Here is a 20,255-nt window from a genome sequence, read left to right on the forward strand (position 1 = left end):
CCTGCCCAAGGATCAAACCCATGCCTCCTATGTTGGAAGCATGAAGTCTTAATTTCTGGACCAAGGAAGTCCAACACTGGTATTCTTTAATGTGGAAATGTTCCAGGTTAAAAAAGGCTGGGTGAATGTGTGTGTATTTGTGTACCCAAAGTCCTAGATAACAGATCACATACTTGCCAAATATTAAAGAGTCATCTCTTCTCCACATTTTGATACTTATATTAGAAAGTTATAACTACAGACTAACTCATTTCACTTTATTTAACAAAACAGAGCTATTTCCTGAGGAGATGGTAGGAAATTTATTCGGCCCCAAACGTCTCTCCTCTGGAGCTTGAGCTCCTGGGTTCTGGTCAGTCTCATGTGACTTCTGTCGCATAACTCCACAGAGTTGCAATCATTAATACTGAAGCTATTAAAATGGCTGGGAAAAGCATTTCATTATAAACGTTAATTATTCCCTTTTTCTCCTATCATTAAATATGTGTTTTATAATAAAAGCCAGGAATGTACTTAAAATGTAGGTGGCTTAGTTGTAAGGAACTGGCCTGCCAATCTGGGAGACACAGGTGATGAGGGTTCAGTCCCTGGGTTGGGAAGATCCCCTGGAGGAGGAAATGCAACGCACACCTGTATTCTTGCCTGGAGAATCCCATGGATAGAGGAGCCTTGAGGGCTGAGTCCATGGGGTTGTGAAGAGCTGGACATGACTTAGTGACTGAACACACATGCACATACTTAGAATGTACTTGTGACCTTGGATTTTTGTGCTGGCTGTCATTTTTGATAGATATACATGTACAGACACAAACACATCATTTCCCTAAATCAATCAATAGTGGAGACACAAGAAAAATATTATGTGAAAATAATTTATTATGGAAACAGTGAGAGACTTTATTTTTGGGGCTCCAAAATCATTGCAGATGGTAACTGAAGTCATGAAATTAAAAGATGCTTGCTCCATGGAAGAAAAGGTATGACCAACCTAGACAGTATATAAAAAAGCAGAGACATTACTTTGCCAACAAAGGTCCATCTAGTTAACGCTATGGTTTTTCCAGCAGTCATGTATGGATGTGAGAGTTGGAATATAAAGAAAGCTGAGCACTGAAGAACTGACGCTTTTGAACTGTTGTATTGGAGAAGATTCTTGAGACTCCTTTGGACTGCAAGGAGATCCAACCAGTCCATCCTAAAGGAGACCAGTCCTGAATATTCATTGGAAGACTAATGCTGAAGCTGAAACGCCAACATTTTGGCTACCTGACATGAAGAACTGACGCAGAAAAGACCGTGATGCGTGAAAAGATTGAAGGCAGGAGGAGAAGGGGACGACAGAGCATGAGATGGTTGCATGACATCACCGACTCAAAGGACATGAGTTTGAGTAAACTCCGGGAGTTGGTGATGGACAGGAGGCCTGGCGTGCTGCAGTCCATGGGGTTGCAAAGTATCAGACGTGACTGAGTCACTGAACTGAACTGGAAATGGGTCAAAAATTAGAAAGTCATGGAAACGATTTAATCCTCATTTGTGATAAGTATGCTGTGAGTCTCCGTAACCAATATGTTATTCAGCAAACAAAATACAAGTGAACAAAACATAATTTCTCCTATGGATGAAGTGGTTTGCCACGGTCTTTCCCTTAAACTATCTTTCTTATGCAAGGATAATTCTCATATGAAATATAGAACCTAAGCAGTAATAATCAATGTTATTCAGCTTCCTTGGGCAATTTAAACCTAACATCAGATGAACACAGAATAAAAACCATTATAGTCTTTTTTCAAAGAAACAAAAAAAAAGAAGAAACAATACCCCTTCCATATCTGCCCCCCAAATTACACTAGTTTCCTATATGTTAAGGTATTTTTAACCTCATAATACTGAAAAGATATGTTCCTTCTGCTTTTATTTTTATGCACTACTCTTCATTTCTATAGAAATGTTAAACTTTCACTGGATAATTTTATATGAATTACATACTTTGTTTCTAGGATATTGATCCAACTTTTGAAACGTGGTATACATTTCAATGGGCAACCACGAAAATGATTTTTTCATATGTCCGCAAATACTATGCAGAACATTTTAACAGCTTGTAAAGATGGAAGCTGTAAGAATTTTTGTTGTATTTAGAAAGTATTACAAACTGAAAAGAAACATCTTATGGAAATAACAGCATTTTATTGAAACTGGAAAGCACGCACAAACCCAGCAGTGGTCAGGAGCCAGCAGTGCACAGCTCGTGGCCCGGGCCAGAGGCCAGGTGTGGGGTATGTGCCCCCCGAGTGGGCCCTGTGTGGTGAGGCTGGGGCAGTAGGTTTCTGTACACATGTGAATGAGCCACCCCACCCACCCCACCCCCCTCGACAAAGAGGACAAGGAGGATGAGGTCTATGAGGATGAGGAGGGGCTTGGGCCGCCGGGCGTTGCCAGCCTGGGCACCGCAGCCCTGTTCCCCCGCAAGGCTCAGCCACACCAGGCCTTCTGCTGTGACAGTGGACCCCCGCACTGGGTGGCCAGGAGTGCCTGGGGACCGGCCCAGTTGTCCCCGGAGGGGTTTCCCATCCTGCACCTCAGCTGCAGCCACCAGACCCACTGGGACTGGACGTATGAGGAGCAGGTCAAGCAGCTGTATGAACTGGACGCAGACTCCAAGGGGAAGGAGTTCCTGGATGACTTGTTCAGTTTCATGCAGAAGCGAGGGACACCTGTGAACCGCATCCCCATCGTGGAAAGCAGGTGCTCAACCTGTTCATGTTGTATGTGCTAGTGACGGAGAAGGGAGGCCTGGTGGAGGTCATCAACAAGAAGCCGTGGTGGGAGATCACCAAGGGACTGAACCTGCCCATGTCCATCACCAGCGCTGCCTTCACGCTGCGCACCCAGTATGTGAAGTACCTGTACCCCCAGGAGTGTGAGAAGCGTGGCCTCAGCAATCCCAACAAGCTCCAGGCAGCCATCGACAGCAATTGGAGGGAGGGCTGGAACCAGAGCTTTGGGGGCTCCCTCTTTGCCTACTCGCCGGCTGGGGCCCACAGCATGCTGTCCTCACCCAAGCTGCCTGTGTCCTCCCTGGGCCTGGCCACCAGCATCAACAGCAGCTCCATCACCCCAGCCCCCAAGGTCAAGAAAGAGTAGGATGCGGCCATCCCCATCACAGTCCCCGGCCGCCTTCCAGTCTCCCTGGTCACCCAGCGGTGGCGGCCCAGGTAGCAGCAGCCCAAGCGGGCGTAGCAGCACAGGCAGCTGCCCTGGAGCGGCTCCGGGAGAAACTGGAGTATGGGGAGCCTCCCGAGAAGAAAACGGCCCTGCTGGCAGAGGAGCAGCAGCGGCTGATGCAGCGGGCACTTCAGCAGAACTTCCTGGCCCTGACGGCGCAGCTGCCCATGAGCATCCGGATCCACAGCCAAGCCTCCGAGAGCCGCCAGGACTCGGCTGTGAACCTGACCAGCACCAACGGCAGCGAGAGTATTGGCATGTCAGTAGAGATGAACGGAATCATGTACACAGGAGTGCTGTTCGCCCAGCCGCTGGCCTCCACGCCATGCTCCGCTCCAGCAGAGGTGGAGGCGGTGGCAGCCGGGGAGGAAACAGCGGGACCAACAGCAGCAGCAGCAGTGCAGGCAGCCAGGCAGGGCCGGCAGGGATGTCTGCATCCCCCACATCTGCCTCAAATACTCCCCACCCTGGGAACCTGCCAGATGGGGCAGGGGGGTCCAGGTGGGCCAAGCAGGGGCTGGGATGGTGGAAGATACGGGTGGGGAGGGGAGGCATCCACAGAGGAGCGACAGCTTAACACCAAAAGGAAAAGAAAAATACATATACATATACATAAAGAAAATTTAATAAAATGGGAAAACCAAGGAACACTTGAATTACTCACATTTCGGACATTCAGAGATGAATTGTGAGAGTATCAAAGGAAATTAGAAATGAGAGAGGCAAATGTCTACTAGGGCCTGCAGCCCTGGTGGACCCACGTGGACTGGTATCTGGTTTCAACAGGTCAATCCTGTTTACCTCGTACATCCCTGCACTGTGTTTTTTCATTTTTATCTGTTTTTTTTCTTTGCCTTTTTTTTTTTTTTTTGGTCCATTTGCCACACACTCACCACACCTAGCTCCTTGTGTTGAATGAAACCCCTGAGCCAAGATCAGTTGAATTTTTTTGTTGTTGTTGCTTTTGAGAACTTTGTTGTTGTTTTTTTAAAAGAAATAGTGAAATGCAAACTCTACAGGGTTTTTAAGAGGTTTTCAGGGTTTTGTTTTGTAAATATTCCATTTTATTCTTGGGGGAGGAATCAAACCTAGGAAAAGGATATATGTATCTATATATTTGTGTTCATTCAGGGAAACTGGACTTGAAAAAGAAAAAAAAAAGGCAAAAAAACCAAGTTAAAAAAAAAGAAATTGGAAACCATTGCATTTATATATCAATATTTTTAATATCCACAAACTTATTTGAGAAAGTGCAGTCAGTGACAGTGGTGGTTTTAAAACATTACACCAACTCTCTGACAGTTTGTCTTGCTCTGTCCATGGAACACTTGAACCAACAAGGCCCTTCTCATCTTATGCCAGAAACAAAATAGGACTAAGGCCAGGTTCTGGTACAATTTGTGAGGCCCTTGGTTTGCAGAGCTGTTGGTGTGCTGGCTTAGCCTGTGGACTCCTCTCTGTCATATTAGAACATTTATTATGTTTCAAATTGTCAGTCATGTTTAGATTTATATTCATGCCTGCAGTTTCCAATCACTTAATTACACCTGCCATCAACCTAGTTAATCTGCCTTGGTTACTGCAGTCTGAACGCTGGCTGCATTTTTCAAGGAAATTAAATTGCTAGGTTGTTCCAGATAATTACACTTCTGTGCTGGCTTATAACTTTTGTTTTTTACTTTCCATTCTTACCATGGTTTTAGAACTATCTACATATTCTGGGCTTCCTTTGTGGCTCAGCTGGTAAAGAATCCGCCTGCAATACAATTTGATCCCAGGGTTGGGAGGATCCCCTGGAGAAGGGAAAGGTTACCCACTCCAGTATTCTAGCCTAGAGAATTCTATGGACTGTATGGATTCGCAGAGTCGGACATGACGGAGCAACTGTCTAGCCAATGGGGTCAGAAGGAGTTGTACATGATTGAGCAACTTTCACTTGGCACCACATATTTAGAAGCTTCTTGCAGCCAACTTCAAGTTACATAGTTAACTGCAAGTTTAACCCTGTCAGATGGCTCCCCGGGAATGTGGGTAGGCAGGAGCCCTGTGCTACCTGTTGGGGGAGATTGCCCCCTCCTCAGCTGAGATGAAGGGAAGCCTATCTTTAACCGCCCTGACTTTCCCCCTAACTCAAACTTAATTCTTGATCTCCCACCTGTTCTCATTTCTTCTGCTGTCTCTTGTTAGGATCCACAGCAGCTGTCCCCCATGCTTTGCCTTGTAACATTCCACATGGTACTCAGTAAAAGCCTGATATAGATGGCCTCTTTCTAATAGGACTGCAATTATTCTTGTCATGCTTTGGCTGTTTCTGAGGCTCTCCTCTGGACTGTCTCCAAATTCTTCTGCTGCTCAGTTTTAGCAAGCTGTCAGAGAGTTCTCTCACAGGACTCTGACTTGAATACAAATTAGCTCGTGGTTAGAGCCCTTCTGCTCAGTACTGGGACTGCCTCCTAATGAATTTATTTTTCTTTAATTCTGAGCTTGAGCACAAAGATTCATGTTACCTTCAATATTTGCCTACATAGGAATGCCTTCTGTCACATGAAAAAGCCTGTGGTTATTTTGATGGGACAACAATGGTAACATGACTGATCTCAGGTTCGGCATAAATAGTTCAGAGGTGACCTGGTCTGTCTGGTGAGATGTTGCTGAAACGTGTGGTGACCTTGAGCTGCTAAAGAGTGAAAACGAGCTTAGGAGAAAGGTGGATCCAGAGAGAACTATTTAGTAGACACTGGGGAGAGAGATGTGGCTGGACCTCTTGCCAAGCACACCATGATTACAGGCAAGTAGTGGGGAAGAAAGTCAGACTGCAAGGAGTTCAAGTTCACTGGTTCATCCTAATTAATTGAACTCAAGTGAGGCAAAGGCAGGAAGGAGCAGGACGGGAAGCTTGTCCTTGCAATGGCAAGTAGAGGTAACCATGCAAGAAAGAAGTGTTTCAAGTCTACTTTTTCTGGGATTTTAGTTTCCCGACCAGGGATTAAACCCAGACCCTTGGCAATAAGAGTCACAGCCCTAACCATAGGGATCACTAGGGAATTCCCTGAGTCTTCTTTTAGACAGAGGGAAAATTAGCTATTCAAGAGGTAGAGAGGTTTTCTGTTTGTTTTTGTTTTGGTTGGGAGGGGAGTTTATTTTAAAATAAAGTTTTCTCGATAAGTTTGCGTTATTAATTAGAGCAGCCCTACCCAACAGAATTCTCTGTGATGATGGACATATTCTGTACCTACAATGTCCAATATGGTAGCCACTAGCCACAGGTGGCTCTTTAAATTTATTAAAAGTCAAATAAAATTAAAATCAGCTTCTCAGTTATACTCAGTTCAGTTCAGTTCAGTAGACACTGGGGAGAGCCCAGTCATGTCCGACTCTTTGCGACCCCATGAATCGCAGCACGCCAGGCCTCCCTGTCCATCACCAACTCCCAGAGTTCATTCAGACTCACGTCCATCGAGTCCGTGATGCCATCCAGCCATCTCATCCTCTGTCATCCCCTTCTCCTCCTGCCCCCAATTCCTCCCAGCATCAAAGTTTTTTCCAATGAGTCAACTCTTCACATGAGGTGGCCAAAGTACTGGAGCTTCAGCTTTAGCATCATTCCTTCCAAAGAAGTCCCAGGGCTGATCTCCTTCAAAATGGACTGGTTGGATCTCCTTGCAGTCCAAGGGACTCTCAAGAGTCTTCTCCAACACCACAGTTCAAAAGCATCAATTCTTCACCACTCAGCTTTCTTCACAGTCCAACTCTCACATCCATACATGACTACTGGAAAAACCATAGCCTTGACTAGATGGACCTTAATTGGCAAAGTAATGTCTCTGCTTTTGAATATGCTATCTAGGTTGGTCATAACTTTTCTTCCAAGGAGTAAGCATCTTTTAATTTCATGGCTGCAGTCACCATCTGCGGTGAATTTGGAGCCCCCAAAATGAAGTCCGATACTAGTTACATCTCAATTGCACAATAGCCATAATAATTAAAACTTAAATTTAAATAGTCATATTTGGCTGGTGGGTATTGCACTGGACAGCTTATTGTTTTGAGATTAGTCTCAAAATAAGGGTCTTCAAACAATACGAGTTTATTTTCAACCAGTCCATCCTAAAGGAAATCAGTCTAGAATATTCATTGGAAGGACTAATGTTGGGGCTGAAGCTCCAATACTTTGGCCACCTGACGTGAAGAGCTGATTCATTTGAAAAGACCCTGAGGCAGGCAAAGATTGAAGGCAGGAGAAAAAGGGGACAACAGAGGACAAGATGGTTGGATGGCATCAAGGGCCCAATGGACTTGAGTTTGAGCAAGCTCCGGGAATTGGTGATGGACAGGGAAAACTGGTGTGCTGCAGTCCATGGGGTCACAAAGAGTCAGACACAACTGAGCAACTGAACTGAACATGTAAACCAATTAGTGCCAGAATATGGGGTGATGGGGGTTTCTCCACCTGTTCTGTGCTTAGTCATGTTACCCTGTGAACTGTAGGCTATCAGGCTCCTCTGTCCATGGGGATTCTCCAGGCAAGAATCCTGAAGTGGGTTGTCATGCCCTCCTCCAGGGGATCTTCCCAACCCCAGGATCGAACCCAGGTCTCCTACATTACAGGCAGATATTTTACCATCTTGAGCCACCAGGGAAGCTCAAGAATACTAAGTGGGTGGCCTATCCTTTCTCCAGGGGATCTTCCTGACCCAGGAATTGAGCTGGGATCTCCTGCATTGCAGGCAGATTCTTTACCAGCTGAGCTACAAGGGAAGCCCTTGCTCCACCTAGTCATTTGGAAATATTGGTGCTTCCCACCTTGTATGTCTGTCATTTCCAACATGCAGGCTTCAGGGCTGTAGAGAGGAAGGAAAGAGAGTATGGAGGAGCTCTTGGGAGGTTTAATGGGCCACATCTGGAAATGGTCTACATCATCTCTACCCATATTCTAATGGCTAGAAATAATCACATGGCCCTATCTGTCTGCACGCTAAGCTGTAAATATATAACTGTGTGCCCAGAAGGAAAAGGAAATGGTTCTATGGACATTCAACACTGAACTTCCACATTCATCAACAATACAATTTTTTTAAATTTAGAGAGTTCTGAGTCTCCAATAATTTCACCACGAAGAACTGGAAATTAATCTTAACTAGTGTGCCAAAGGATGGTAAAGCGTCTGCCTGTGATGCAGGAGACCCGGGTTCGATCCCTGGGTTGGGAAGATCCCCTGGAGAAGGAAATGGCAACCCACTCCAGTACTGTTGCCTGGAAAATCCCATGGATGAAGGAGCCTGGTAGACTAGAGTCCATGGGGTCGCAAAGAGTCAGACATGACAACAACTTCACTTCAGTGTGCCAAGGGAATGTTAACTAGTTCTGGATACAAGGAAGACACTGATTGATCAAAATGGAATTAAGTGTGGAGCAAAGGTCAGGAGAAAGAGCATTTCATCTGATAATGTTTCAACCCACCTGTTAATCTCTGTTGTTGATTAACCTAAGCCAGAGCACTTGTGCTGTTTAAGAGAATACAAAGCAGCAGCAAACAGACTTACCTGGGTTGAGCACCAGCTTGCACTTTAGTGGCTATATGACATCACTTTAAGATTTGTAGTTTTCTCTAACCTGAAATGAAGAAAATATCTATGACACAATCTGGCAACTGTCCCCTAATATCCATTTTCTTCACCTGTAGTAACATAGTACTTAGCTAAGCATAAAGCCACTTATTTCCCAGCCTCCCTTGCAGCTAGGTGTGGCCCTATGACTAAAGTTGATAGTCAGTGGGATGTAAGGGTGGTATCCAGAGCTGTTTCTAGGAATCTTCCCTAAGAGATAACTTCTCTTTTTCCTCCGTCCTGCTGTGTGGAATGTAGATGTGATGGCCGGAGGACTGTTCTGGATAGTTGAAGACCAGTATGACAAAGGAATGGCAGGCCAGAAAACTGGAAGAAGTCTGCATCTGTAAGGACTTAATAGTGAAGAGACACCATTCCAGCTAAGGGCCTTAGAGAGAGAGAATAATTTTCCTGTTGCTTAAGCCATCATTTCTGGGGTCCCTCTTAAGTACAGCCAAACCAACTTCTGATATACTTTCTGTGAAGTGCTATTATGAAGACTGAGACACAGACAGAGTTGAGCATGGCTCCTGGTGCATAGGAAACATTACGTGGGTCTCCTCCCTCCCCTTTTTCTATCTGAAGAGGAAACATGGCTGAGTGACTAACATACACTCTGGAGACAGAAACCTATTCTGGTGTCAGATTTGCTCTATACCATCAATGTTAAAGTAAAATTACAGGAAATATTTTTTTTTTCTAGGATAATTGAGACCCGTAGATTTTCTTCCATTTTCCCTTGTCCTGGGCAGCTCAGAAAACAGCCAGTTTAATGGAATGACTTTGCTTAAATACAAATTTAGGGAACTGGGAGAGTATACTCCATAGCATTAATCATACTGGGTTGGGCAGAAGTATGATGAAGTACTTAAGAGACTGACTTTGCTTTATGAAATGGTGGATGCTCACTAAACTTACTGTGGTAATCATTTCATGGTGTATGTAAGTCCAATCATAAAATAAAACTGGAAAAAAAAAAAGAGGTTGATTTTGAAGACAGGTTTGCTTGTGTTCCCCCTCTCCGCCACTTAGTATTGGGACATGGGCAAGTTATCCTTTCTGAGACTTTGCTTCCTTATCATTAAAGTGAAAGGATGACATTATGTAAGGTTGTTGTTAGGAATAAATAAAATAATGTATTAAGATGCTTAATTTAAAATGTTTCATAAAGGTAGCTATAAATGACAATACCACAATGACAATCATAGTATTCTCAAATGTGGTGATTATGACTATGGACACAGTTATTTTCTTCAATTTTTTTCTGAAAGTGGCAGGGCATAAATCAGTAATTCCCATATAAATAATGTTGGGAAACTTGGCTGTGTTATTTCCTGCTTGACATTAGATAAATCATTGCTTTGTGAAAGCAATGATTTATCTAATGTCAAGCAGGAAATAACACAGCCAAGTTTCCCAACATTATTTATATGGGAAAATATTACCTACACTATAGATGCATTTACTATGTCAAAAAGGAGAAACTGCCTAGTTTATTGACTTACTGATTTACTGATTTAATCACATAGTATAGTGACATACAGGCTTCCTTTTGTAGCTCAGCTGGTAAAGAATCTGCCTCCAATGTGGGAGACCTGGGTTAATTCCCTGGGTTGGGAAGATCCCCTGGAGAAGGGAAAGGCTACACACTCCAGTATTCTAACCTGGAGAATTCCAAGGACTGTATAGTCCATAGGATTGCAAAGAGTTGGACATGACTGAGCAACTTTCACTTCACTTCATAGTGGCATACATGAATTACTTGTAAAAAGGCATTTTAAATAGCAAAATGCTGATCTGAGTTTTATAAAATTTAAAATGAGCTTGAAATCACTAAACTTCCTGATTAAATGAGGAATTGCAATGAACTATGAAATAAACATACAACACAAACATTTTAAACAAATGCCTCCGTACCAATTATAAGATTGGAACAGATTCATTTTCCTCTAGATACTTCTCCTTGTAGCAAGACATTCAGAGCCATTCCATAGATACAAGAGTCACTTTGTAGCCATGGTTGCTTCACATTATACTTTTCTGGGTCATTGGTGATCTTTATGCTACATTAGGACTTCATAAAGAAACAAAATCTCATCCAGGACACAGATTTCTTTTTAAGTCAACCAGCATATACTGAGCCATTGAGAGGGTTCACAGTTCAGCAGTGAAGACAGACGAACTCATCCAGCCATGTCACTGAATGAGTCCTGCTGGAGTTGTGAGGAGAGAGAGAAGAAAAGAGATCTCGATTCAGACCTAGGGAGGCACAATCAAAGGAGGTCTAAAAGAGGAAGTCACTTTTGTTCTGGATTGTCTTTTTGTGGAGAAATAAGCTGAGCCAAGGCATGGAAAATAAACTGTATGTTGTTTTCAGGGAACGGGACTTATTCATTGTGATGGGAGCTTAAGACCATAAAAGGCCAAAGTGTGTGTGCTCAGTTGTTCAGTCATATCCGGCTCTTTGCAACCCCATGGGCTGTAGCCCTGCCAGGCCCCTCTAATAAACTACTGCTACAGAGAATTCCTAATGCCCCAAACCCCTTCCTTTCAGTACCAGAAGCACATAAGGCCTTTGGGCAGCATTTCAAACTACTAAGACCCCTAAGACAAACTTTCTTCCTTTTAGCCCAATAATACCAATTGCTCAGTGAAGTGAAGTTGCTCAGTTGTGTCCAACTCTTTGCGACCCCATGGACTGTAGCCCAACAGGCTTCTCTGTCCATGGGATTTTCCAGGCAAGAGTACTGGAGGCAGTTGCCATTTCCTTCTCCAGGGGATCTTCCCGACCCAGGGATCAAACTGGGATCTCCCGCATTGCAGGCAGACGCTTTACTCTCTCAGCCACCAGGGAAGCCTACAAGTGCTCAAACAGCATAAAAGCATGGACCGTCCTGGCATTTGGAACATGAAGTGGCATATACTCATTAGCTTGTTACACTTTTAGAGTATGTTAATCCACGCACATCTAAGTACTAAAACTCTGTTTCCTCATCTTTCAAACAGGGGAAATTATTGTACTTACCTGATGCTTCCCTAGTGGCTCAGTGGTAAAGAATCTGCCTGCAGTGCAGGGGCCACAGGAAACTTGGGTTTAATCCTTAGATCAGGAAGATCCCCTGGAGGAGGGCATGGCAACACACTCCAGTATTCTCTCCTGGAGAATCCTATGGACAGAGAAGCCTGGGGCTAAGGTCTGTAGGGTCACAAAGAGTCAGACATGACTGAAGTGACTTAGCATGCACATAGTATTGCTGGAGGGATGAAATTAATTAATATATACAAAGCATTGATGATGTCTGACACTATCATAATTATTGTCTTGAATTTTACTCAATTTTCCCCTCTCTATCAATATGAGGTGAGTACAGAGGCTAGATGACTCACTAATGGTACTTTAATGAGAAGCTATTTTATGTGTTCTGAAAATACAATGCTCAGATGGTACAACTCACATACTGCTCCTAAATGAATGTCTAGGGTCATGTAGTTGTCCCCTATGCTGCTTGCCTCATGAAAAGCAACCTTTGAAAAAAAAAAGTATTTATTTGGCTGCACTGGGTCTTAGTGGCAGCACACAGGATCCTTAGTTGTGGAATGAAAATTATTCATTGTGGCCTGTGAGCTCTAGTTCCCGGACCAGGGATTGAACCCTGTCCCCTGCATCAGGGAGATTGGAGTCTTAGCCACTGGACCACCAGGGAAGTCCCCCAAACTATAACTTTCTGAAGAGCATGAATGGCCTGTGTGGCCTAAGGATAGAGTCACTACCTTACAGTTATGTTGTATGGTTTGTGAGGCAGAACTGATGAGGCATGGCTACTGTGTTAAGGAGACACAATGATCCAATCTTGGTGAGAAAAGTTTATAGGGAAGGAACAGAACCACCACTAAGAACTGACCAAAAATACAACTCAACTCTGGAAACACTGCTCTTCTCCGTGTTACTGGCACAGACCCGCTTCTGGTGGACATTAATCGCCAGCCAGAGCTCTCGCTGTGAGGGGAGAAACATCATCTATCTTCTCCATCTTTATCCATGTCTATCCCAGGGCCTGGAACTGAATACATATTCAGTAATCAATGTGTGCAAAGTAGTTAATCAATTACAGGATGAATGTTAAAGAATTCTGAAGACTTCAAGGGAAGGTTTTATACGTTTAGTGCTGCAGGATAGCGCTAAGCGAGGTGCCATCATATTTCTTAGACTGTAGTCTACTTAGAAATCAGCAAAGAAACCCATCAAGTGATCTTTGGGACCCGCTTTGACTGGAAGCCACAAGAAATGCCGAAAAAGGCCTTTGGGCTCTCCTCTTCTTACATAACCACTTCTTGGAATGTTTCAGGATTTGGTACATTTTGATCTCTAAAATGAAAATTAATACCACTTGAGCTTCTGTCCTGCAAACTTCCTTCCTTACTGTGCTTCTTTTTCAGAATCAGTGCAACGCGCTACATAATGAATGGAACCTTGATTTTCTTGTTGGGCACTCCCAACAATAATTTGGGGCCAATAACTTTGGCTTCTCCCCCATGGACATCTTGTAGCTCCCAACCACCCAACATGCTAGTAAAGAACTTGAATCTCCTGAATTCTCCCCTTACATTTCAACCTTTAGGAAAACGGTCAAGGCCCTGTTCTACCTAACTCCCACCCTATGATGGGTGGGGCCCTGTGGATCAGCACTGCTGCTAGGACTGTGCCCCTGGCCCCTCCTCCCTTCCCGGGGATCCTCTTATCTTAAAGGTCACACACACAATGGGAAGCCAATCCTTGACCGAATTCTCAGAGGATGAGACAAGAGAGAAGGTGGTAATGGCAGGGATTTATGATACAATAGGTAGCTCAAATATTTATTCTGAGCCAATGATGCTGGACTGTTAGGGGAACATATTACATACTCAGGCTTCCCTGATGGCTCAGTGGTAAAGAATCCACTTGCAGTGTAGGAGACATAGGTTTGATCTCTAGGTTGAGAAGGTCCCATCAAGAAGGGAATGGCTACCCACTCCAGCATTCTTGCCCAGAGAATCCCATGGACTGAGGAGACTGGCAGGCTACAGTCCATGGGTCACAAAGAGTCGGACACCGCTGAAGTGACTGAGCACGCGTTACATATTCACTTCAAGACTCCTGTTCTCCTAGTTTCCACATTTCCTAAGTGAAGAAGAAATTTTTACTGATCATGCCTTTCTTCACTTAGTTCTGTAAATGCCATCAATACAAAACTGGTTAACTTATGGTACACCCCCTCCTGAGTTTCCCAGATGAGATCAATAACCTCTACCAGATGCTCTCACAGCACTCTGTTTTCTCTTCCTTAGAGGTTAATTATATCCTGATTTTTATGATTTTTAAGTATCTGTCTCCCCCCTAGACTGTAAGCCCAGTGAAGGCAAGAACCATGAGGATAGGCATTGTATAACCACTGCTTAGCACCACACTTAGTATACAGCTAACATTTAGATGTATAGCAAATGTAAATAATAGAATACTATGCAGCCATTTAAAAGGATTATAATATGGAATCATTTATTGACTGATAATATAATGTTAAATTAAAAATCAAATTATAAAATAATAGATCCAGCACAATCTCATTTTCACAAAAAGAACAGCTATGTATACAGATACCTTGATCTAACTGTTAATAGTAGTAGGATTATGGATGATTTTATTTTCTTTGCAACTCTTCATATTATCTGAATTTTAAAAAGAATAACATTCATTAGATCCATCATTTTCTAACTTACACATGATTTCCATTTTGAAAAAAATCAAAAAGACATTAAAACAACTTTTCTGTCACAAAACTTCACTTGAACAACAGGATTCACTTAGACAATATCAGAAACAACCTGACTCTCTGAGTCAAGTGGGCTTCTAAAAAAATGATCATGAGGGTACCTTTATTTCTGTGCAAAATTTATTGTTTCATTTTAATGTCCATAATTACCCATTAATCTTCTCTCTCCCCTGATTCAAATTCCTTCTCAGGATATGGAGAACAGAACAGACTGTAATTTCTTAGTCTATCCTTTTTAGCTGAAGACCAAGAAAGTATAAAAATAAAATTAAAAGGCAATGGATTTCTGAATGTAAGACAATGTCAGTGACTGGTACATTTCAAGTACCTTCCTCACATTGAAGCAAGGTTGTAAGAGTGACATTTCTCCCAATAAAACACTAAAACATTACCAAAATTCTAAAAGTTTATCCACTTTAAACAAAAACTTTCAATGGCCTTATAGGTTACAAAACTATAATTGGACATTTTAAGATTAGCTTATAATTTTCACTTTTAAAAGACGTTACTTTATACAAATAAGACATTTACAGATGATAATAGCTACAGAACAACAGACTCCTGGATATCTTAAAAGGTAAATATAATTGCACTTACTTTATAAAATAATTTGCTTTATTGTGGGGAAATAGAAAATATATTTGCACATAAATTCCTTTCCCAAGTATAATGACACTCTCTAGTTTCATTAAGAGTCAGTTTAAAATAAAATTTTAAAAAAGAGAGAGAAAAAACAGGGCAAATACTGTATATGGCTGTCTCAGTAATATTCACTGTGTGGTTCCTGCCAGTTTCCATCCATGGACACAAAGGCCTCAGCACCATATTAAGAAGTCATACTGTGACCTATAAAATGTGACAGTCCTGGGAGAACTAGTATGCCATTGCTCCTTTTCAGTAAAAGCCTAACAGAATAGTTGATCCCCTTTGTGCCTCGGAACCATAATCATACGTTACAAGTCATTTACAATACAAACTGCAGTGAGGAGCGTGCGCTGCACAGCTGGGCTCTACGCGTTCTTCGGAAGCTCAGAAAGTTCAAGGATGTCTGACCAATCTTCATTTCAGATCTAGTACCATAAAAGCTGGGTTTTCTAAGTAGGATTTCCACAAATTAGAGAAGCGTGACACTGTAGCACCATCGATAATTCTGTGATCAGCTGACCAGCTCACGTTCATTATCTGGGCCTTACAGACTTCCCCTTTCTCGTTAAATCGGGGAAGGGCCTATAAATAAGGAAAATAACAAAGAGTCAGCCTTCACTTGCACAAAGTAAGCTCTAGCAATTGCAATGCTGAAAGATTAGGCAAATCTCCCTCCCTATAACAGAGAAGAAGTGGGCATCCCAAGTAACTTTTGAAAATGCTGACTCCTACCTTTCCCATCTTTGTGAGTGTGTGCTTCAAGCTTTCAGTTTCTCCAAGGTATTTCCTGTCCCCCGTATAATTTCTACATGTACAGTAAATTTCATTTCAGATTTCTCAATTATTTAACAGCTAGTTACCGAGTACCTACTATGTACCAGGTACTTTCTAGACTCTGGGGGAACAGCAATGAATAAAACAAATAACAATCCTCACCCTCCTGGAGCGAACATTTTATTATATAGTGTTAAACAGCGAAAAGTGCAAAGGAAAGAAGTAAAGCACTTTGGAACAGAGACAGAGATTGTAGGCAGGAGGTGGGAATAGGGGAGAAGGTGCATGGTTTGTTTGTTTTTTTTGACAGGCAGGCAGGGAAAGCTTCACTAGGAAGGTGTCCTCACTGTAGGCAGGGGGGAGCTAGCCATCTCGACACCTGGAAAGACAGAAGGGAAGCTTGGCTGGAGCACTGGAGGACCAGCAGAATCAGCAAGGCAGCTGCAGTGGAAGGGCTGGGTGAGAGAAGGGAGGTGAGGTCACAGAGGGAACAGGCTGAAAGTGGGGCATGTTGTAACGACAAGAGTGATGGTTCCCAGTCTGTCTTTGATTTTTTAAAAAACAGATTAAAAAAAACCCTAATTCATTGTAAGTATTTTGAAATATATATATACTAAAATGAATTACTAAACTAAATATAAAGGTATACAAAATACAAGACCCACTTTTTATTGATAGGTTCATTAGACATAAAACCACTCTGTCGAAAGGCAGTGATTTTTTTTTAAATGCTAGGCTATCTACCAGCTAATACAGACTCCTGTGATGGCTGCATACCTCACGGAATATTTAAAATTAAATATTAAAGCTGGAATGTTTAAAAGCTTTCCATCTTTGTCCCATTTTAACATTACCTAATGAGCAGACAACTTTCTGAAAAAACTGGAGATCATTATTTCCTGGTCAGTTATTCTTGGCTGTAGTGATGATTAATCCCTTGAAATCTCACCCATTCCCAAATCACAATTAAAGAAGTGATCTGTTTTTGTAAGTAGCTTGTTATTCTCGATAATGTAAGTCTCCACACCTTATTGTTGAAACTGGCATGCTCCATAGAAATAAACCTAAAAAGATGCCTCTGTCACATTTGATGGACCTGAGTATTTAAGACCCACACTGGTGACTTCCTTGGTGGTCCAGCGGTTAAGACTCTGAGCTTCCAATGCAGGGAGTGCAGGTTTGATCTGGTCAGGGAACTAAGATCTCATATGCTGCATACCACAGCCAAAAAAAGAAAGACCCACATTGGAAGAATTCTCCAAAAATAAGCCTATCTTTCCATTGTGATTTGTCAGTGTAACTCTAACATTCCTGAGAAAAATATATAAGAATCTCATGGGCAGAAATTCTGTCCATTTATATATTCATGCCTATCATCTGAATTTACTAAAAATGAATCCAATTAATTTATAACCATTCTGCCTTTTCTACCTAAGCTAATAAACTTCTTACTGTGTTTTATTCGGGAAGAAAGGGGAGAGCTGGCAATGAAAATTTCTAAGCCCTACCCTCTTTCTGTAATTAGTGGTGGTTTAGTCGCCAAGTCATACCTGACTCTTGCCACCCCATGGACTGCAGCCTGCCAGGCTCCTCTGTCCATGGGATTCTCCAGGCAGGAACACTGGAGTGGGTTGCCATTCCTTTCTCCAGGGCATTTTCCTGACCCAGGAATTGAACCTGGGTCTCCTGCATTGCATGCAGATTCTTTGCCTACCATCTTTCTGTAATTATCTCTTCATAGCCTGGATATGACAGTCACGGCCTGACATGGGTCCCCCTCACACGGAGTGGCACCAGCCTAGGGCCATGCAGGCCACTGCAGCTACTTTCCCTTCACTTTGGAGTGAGGCGAGAAGCCTTTGGAAGTTTCTGAGCACAAGGGCCAGCCACTGAAAGGGGACGACTTCAGGAGGAGCATGTGTGAGGATGGGTGGTGAGGGAAGAAGCAGGAAACTGGAGATGCTTTACTAGACTTCGAAGCAGGAAAGATGAGTTTGGCATTCAAAGGGGAGATCTGGTCTGGAGACCTAAACTTGGAAGCCATCAGCATCTAAATGGTATTTAAAGCCACTGAGACTGGATCAGACAAAGAAAAGGGCCGGAACTGAGCCCAGGGGTACTCCAGTGTTTAGAAATTGGGAGATGAGGAGGTATGGGAAAAGGAGACTCCGAGAGAACAGGCACTAGACAGGGAGAAAACAGACCGGCAAGGTTTTCCTCATGTCACAATGAAAAAGGTTTTCCAAGGAGGTAGCATTGATCAACTTAAGTGTAGCTAATAGGTCAAGAAAGATAAGGACTGGGAACTGAGAAATGTGGAGGGTTTCATGTTTTAAGACTATTTAGTGACAGTTTAAAACTTACAATGAAAACAGAAAATAGCAAAGGAGAGATGACACAAAGGGAGAAAAAAATGAAATATTATTTGTCCCTACCCAACAAAGATTAGCAGCTCTATTAAGTCGCTATGAAGATTTATCCTCTAGGAGATAGATATACTTCATAGCCTGAGAAAACCTTGGGTAAGATGATTCTGAAAAAAATACATCTCACACAGATCACTGTACACCAATGTTCATAGCTGCATTATTCACAATTGCTGAAAAAATGGAAACAGCCCAAATATTCACCAGAGATGAACAGATTAACAAAATGTAGTATATGCATACAGAATTTCAGCTTGGGATGATAAAACTTAGCTTATGTGAATGTGAATGTAACTACTGCTGCGACCATATACTTAAAAATGATTAAAATGGTAAACTTTGTTATGTATAGCTTACCACAAGAATATATCTATGTGTATAGTTCAGAAGAAAACAAATCACTTTCGGAGGAGATAGGAAAACAAAACTTTGTCAAATAGGTATGATGGCTTGTTTATAAACTGAAAAAGGTTAGAAATTAGTGAGAAACAAATGCTGAATTCTTGCTGGAGGGAGAATGAGTGACTGAAGTTATCCCTTAGAGAAACTCCTGATTTGGATGGAACAGTGTCATGCATGTGTTCTTATTTTTTTCTCCCCATCTCCTCTGTGTGCCAGAGGGGAAAACAGAGCTAGAAGAGGGAGCAACTTAGCAGCCACCTGCTAGAAAACAAATCAAAGGCTGAGCGCAAGTTTCTGCAAATGTTTTGGATGCCGACATGAAAGTAATAAACTCATGAAAAACAAGTCTAAGAGATGCTCCATGTGGAAGCATTATAAATACAGAGAAGAAAGGTTCCTCTAAAAACATGGAGATCACAATCAAGGTTAATGTAGTGACAATGTCATGTAATAATGGAGGTACTGAAATGGTATCTATGAGCTTATTTCTTTAACTCTGGTGGTTCTCAACCCTGAGTTAATGGGAATGCCCAAGCCCGAGGCCCCCAAATTCTGGTGCAGTTGGTACAGGGTAAGCTTGGGCATTTTTTTCACGCCCTCCAGATGATTCTAATGTGCAACCAGGGTTAAGAATCACTGCAATTCTTACCCTAAGTCAGTCTCCTATAACAGGGCCATAGTTCACTCATGCTGGAACCACCTCTGTTCTTGTTTAATATGTAAGTTTTGGAGGCTCTGTCCCCAAGGCCAAGAAATCTGCATTCTTAACTAGCATTCCCAGTGATTCTTGAACAGAGCAAAGTTTGAGAAAATTGCTCTCAGTGGTGTCTCACCATTAAAAATAATAATTTGGATTGGCTTACTGTTATTCTTTGGCATTCTGAAATTAAGATATTTTGATAGACTCAGACTGGCTACATTTGTGATTACTCATAAACACACACATCTGTGCCTGGCATAATCCACAATGGTTGATCCATACAGAAATGATCCAGATCACGAGTACTCTACAGAGTAGTGTAGGCCTAGTTCTTCTGAAGAAATAACTGGCTTATTAAGCCCAATGTCATACTTGAACCTACAAAGTGAAGGGGGAAAACCTCAGAAATAGTAACTCTTTGTTTTCACTCTCTCAATTTGCTTAAACTCTTTTGTCAACTATTTAATAAACATACCTTAATTGTTCCCAGGGCCCCAATTGCCACTTCAGGTGGAAGTATCACTGGTTTGGCATAGGTACCACCAATCTAAAAAAAAGAGAAAAAGTAAGATAGAGAAATTAAGCTTTTGAGGAACAAACGGCAAATGAAAGTTTCTATTTTTAACTGAGCATATGATCAAAATTCTTAAGTTATGGTTTATGTACT

The 20,255-nt window shown here is 42.4% G+C and overlaps 1 protein-coding gene and 1 pseudogene across 2 annotated transcripts in view; one reads left to right on the forward strand and one right to left on the reverse strand.

The window, feature by feature from the left end:
• Positions 1–2,344: 2,344 nt before the first annotated feature.
• Positions 2,345–3,805, forward strand: LOC101120719 (AT-rich interactive domain-containing protein 3A-like; annotated as a pseudogene).
• A 10,535-nt stretch (positions 3,806–14,340) lies between these two features.
• Positions 14,341–20,255, reverse strand: part of DBT (dihydrolipoamide branched chain transacylase E2) — a 41,943-nt gene continuing 36,028 nt past the window's right edge. For both annotated transcript variants that reach the window (XM_015092139.3, XM_060412102.1), the window contains 2 exons: positions 20,064–20,135; positions 14,341–15,868 (listed from right to left, as the gene is read on the reverse strand). In XM_015092139.3, coding sequence (XP_014947625.3) covers positions 15,701–15,868; positions 20,064–20,135 — 240 coding nt within the window. In that variant the 3' untranslated portion in view covers positions 14,341–15,700. The remainder of the gene's footprint in view (positions 15,869–20,063; positions 20,136–20,255) is intronic.

The sequence above is a fragment of the Ovis aries genome, chromosome 1, assembly GCF_016772045.2.
Source record: "Ovis aries strain OAR_USU_Benz2616 breed Rambouillet chromosome 1, ARS-UI_Ramb_v3.0, whole genome shotgun sequence".
In the NCBI taxonomy this organism is placed as follows: domain Eukaryota; kingdom Metazoa; phylum Chordata; class Mammalia; order Artiodactyla; family Bovidae; genus Ovis; species Ovis aries.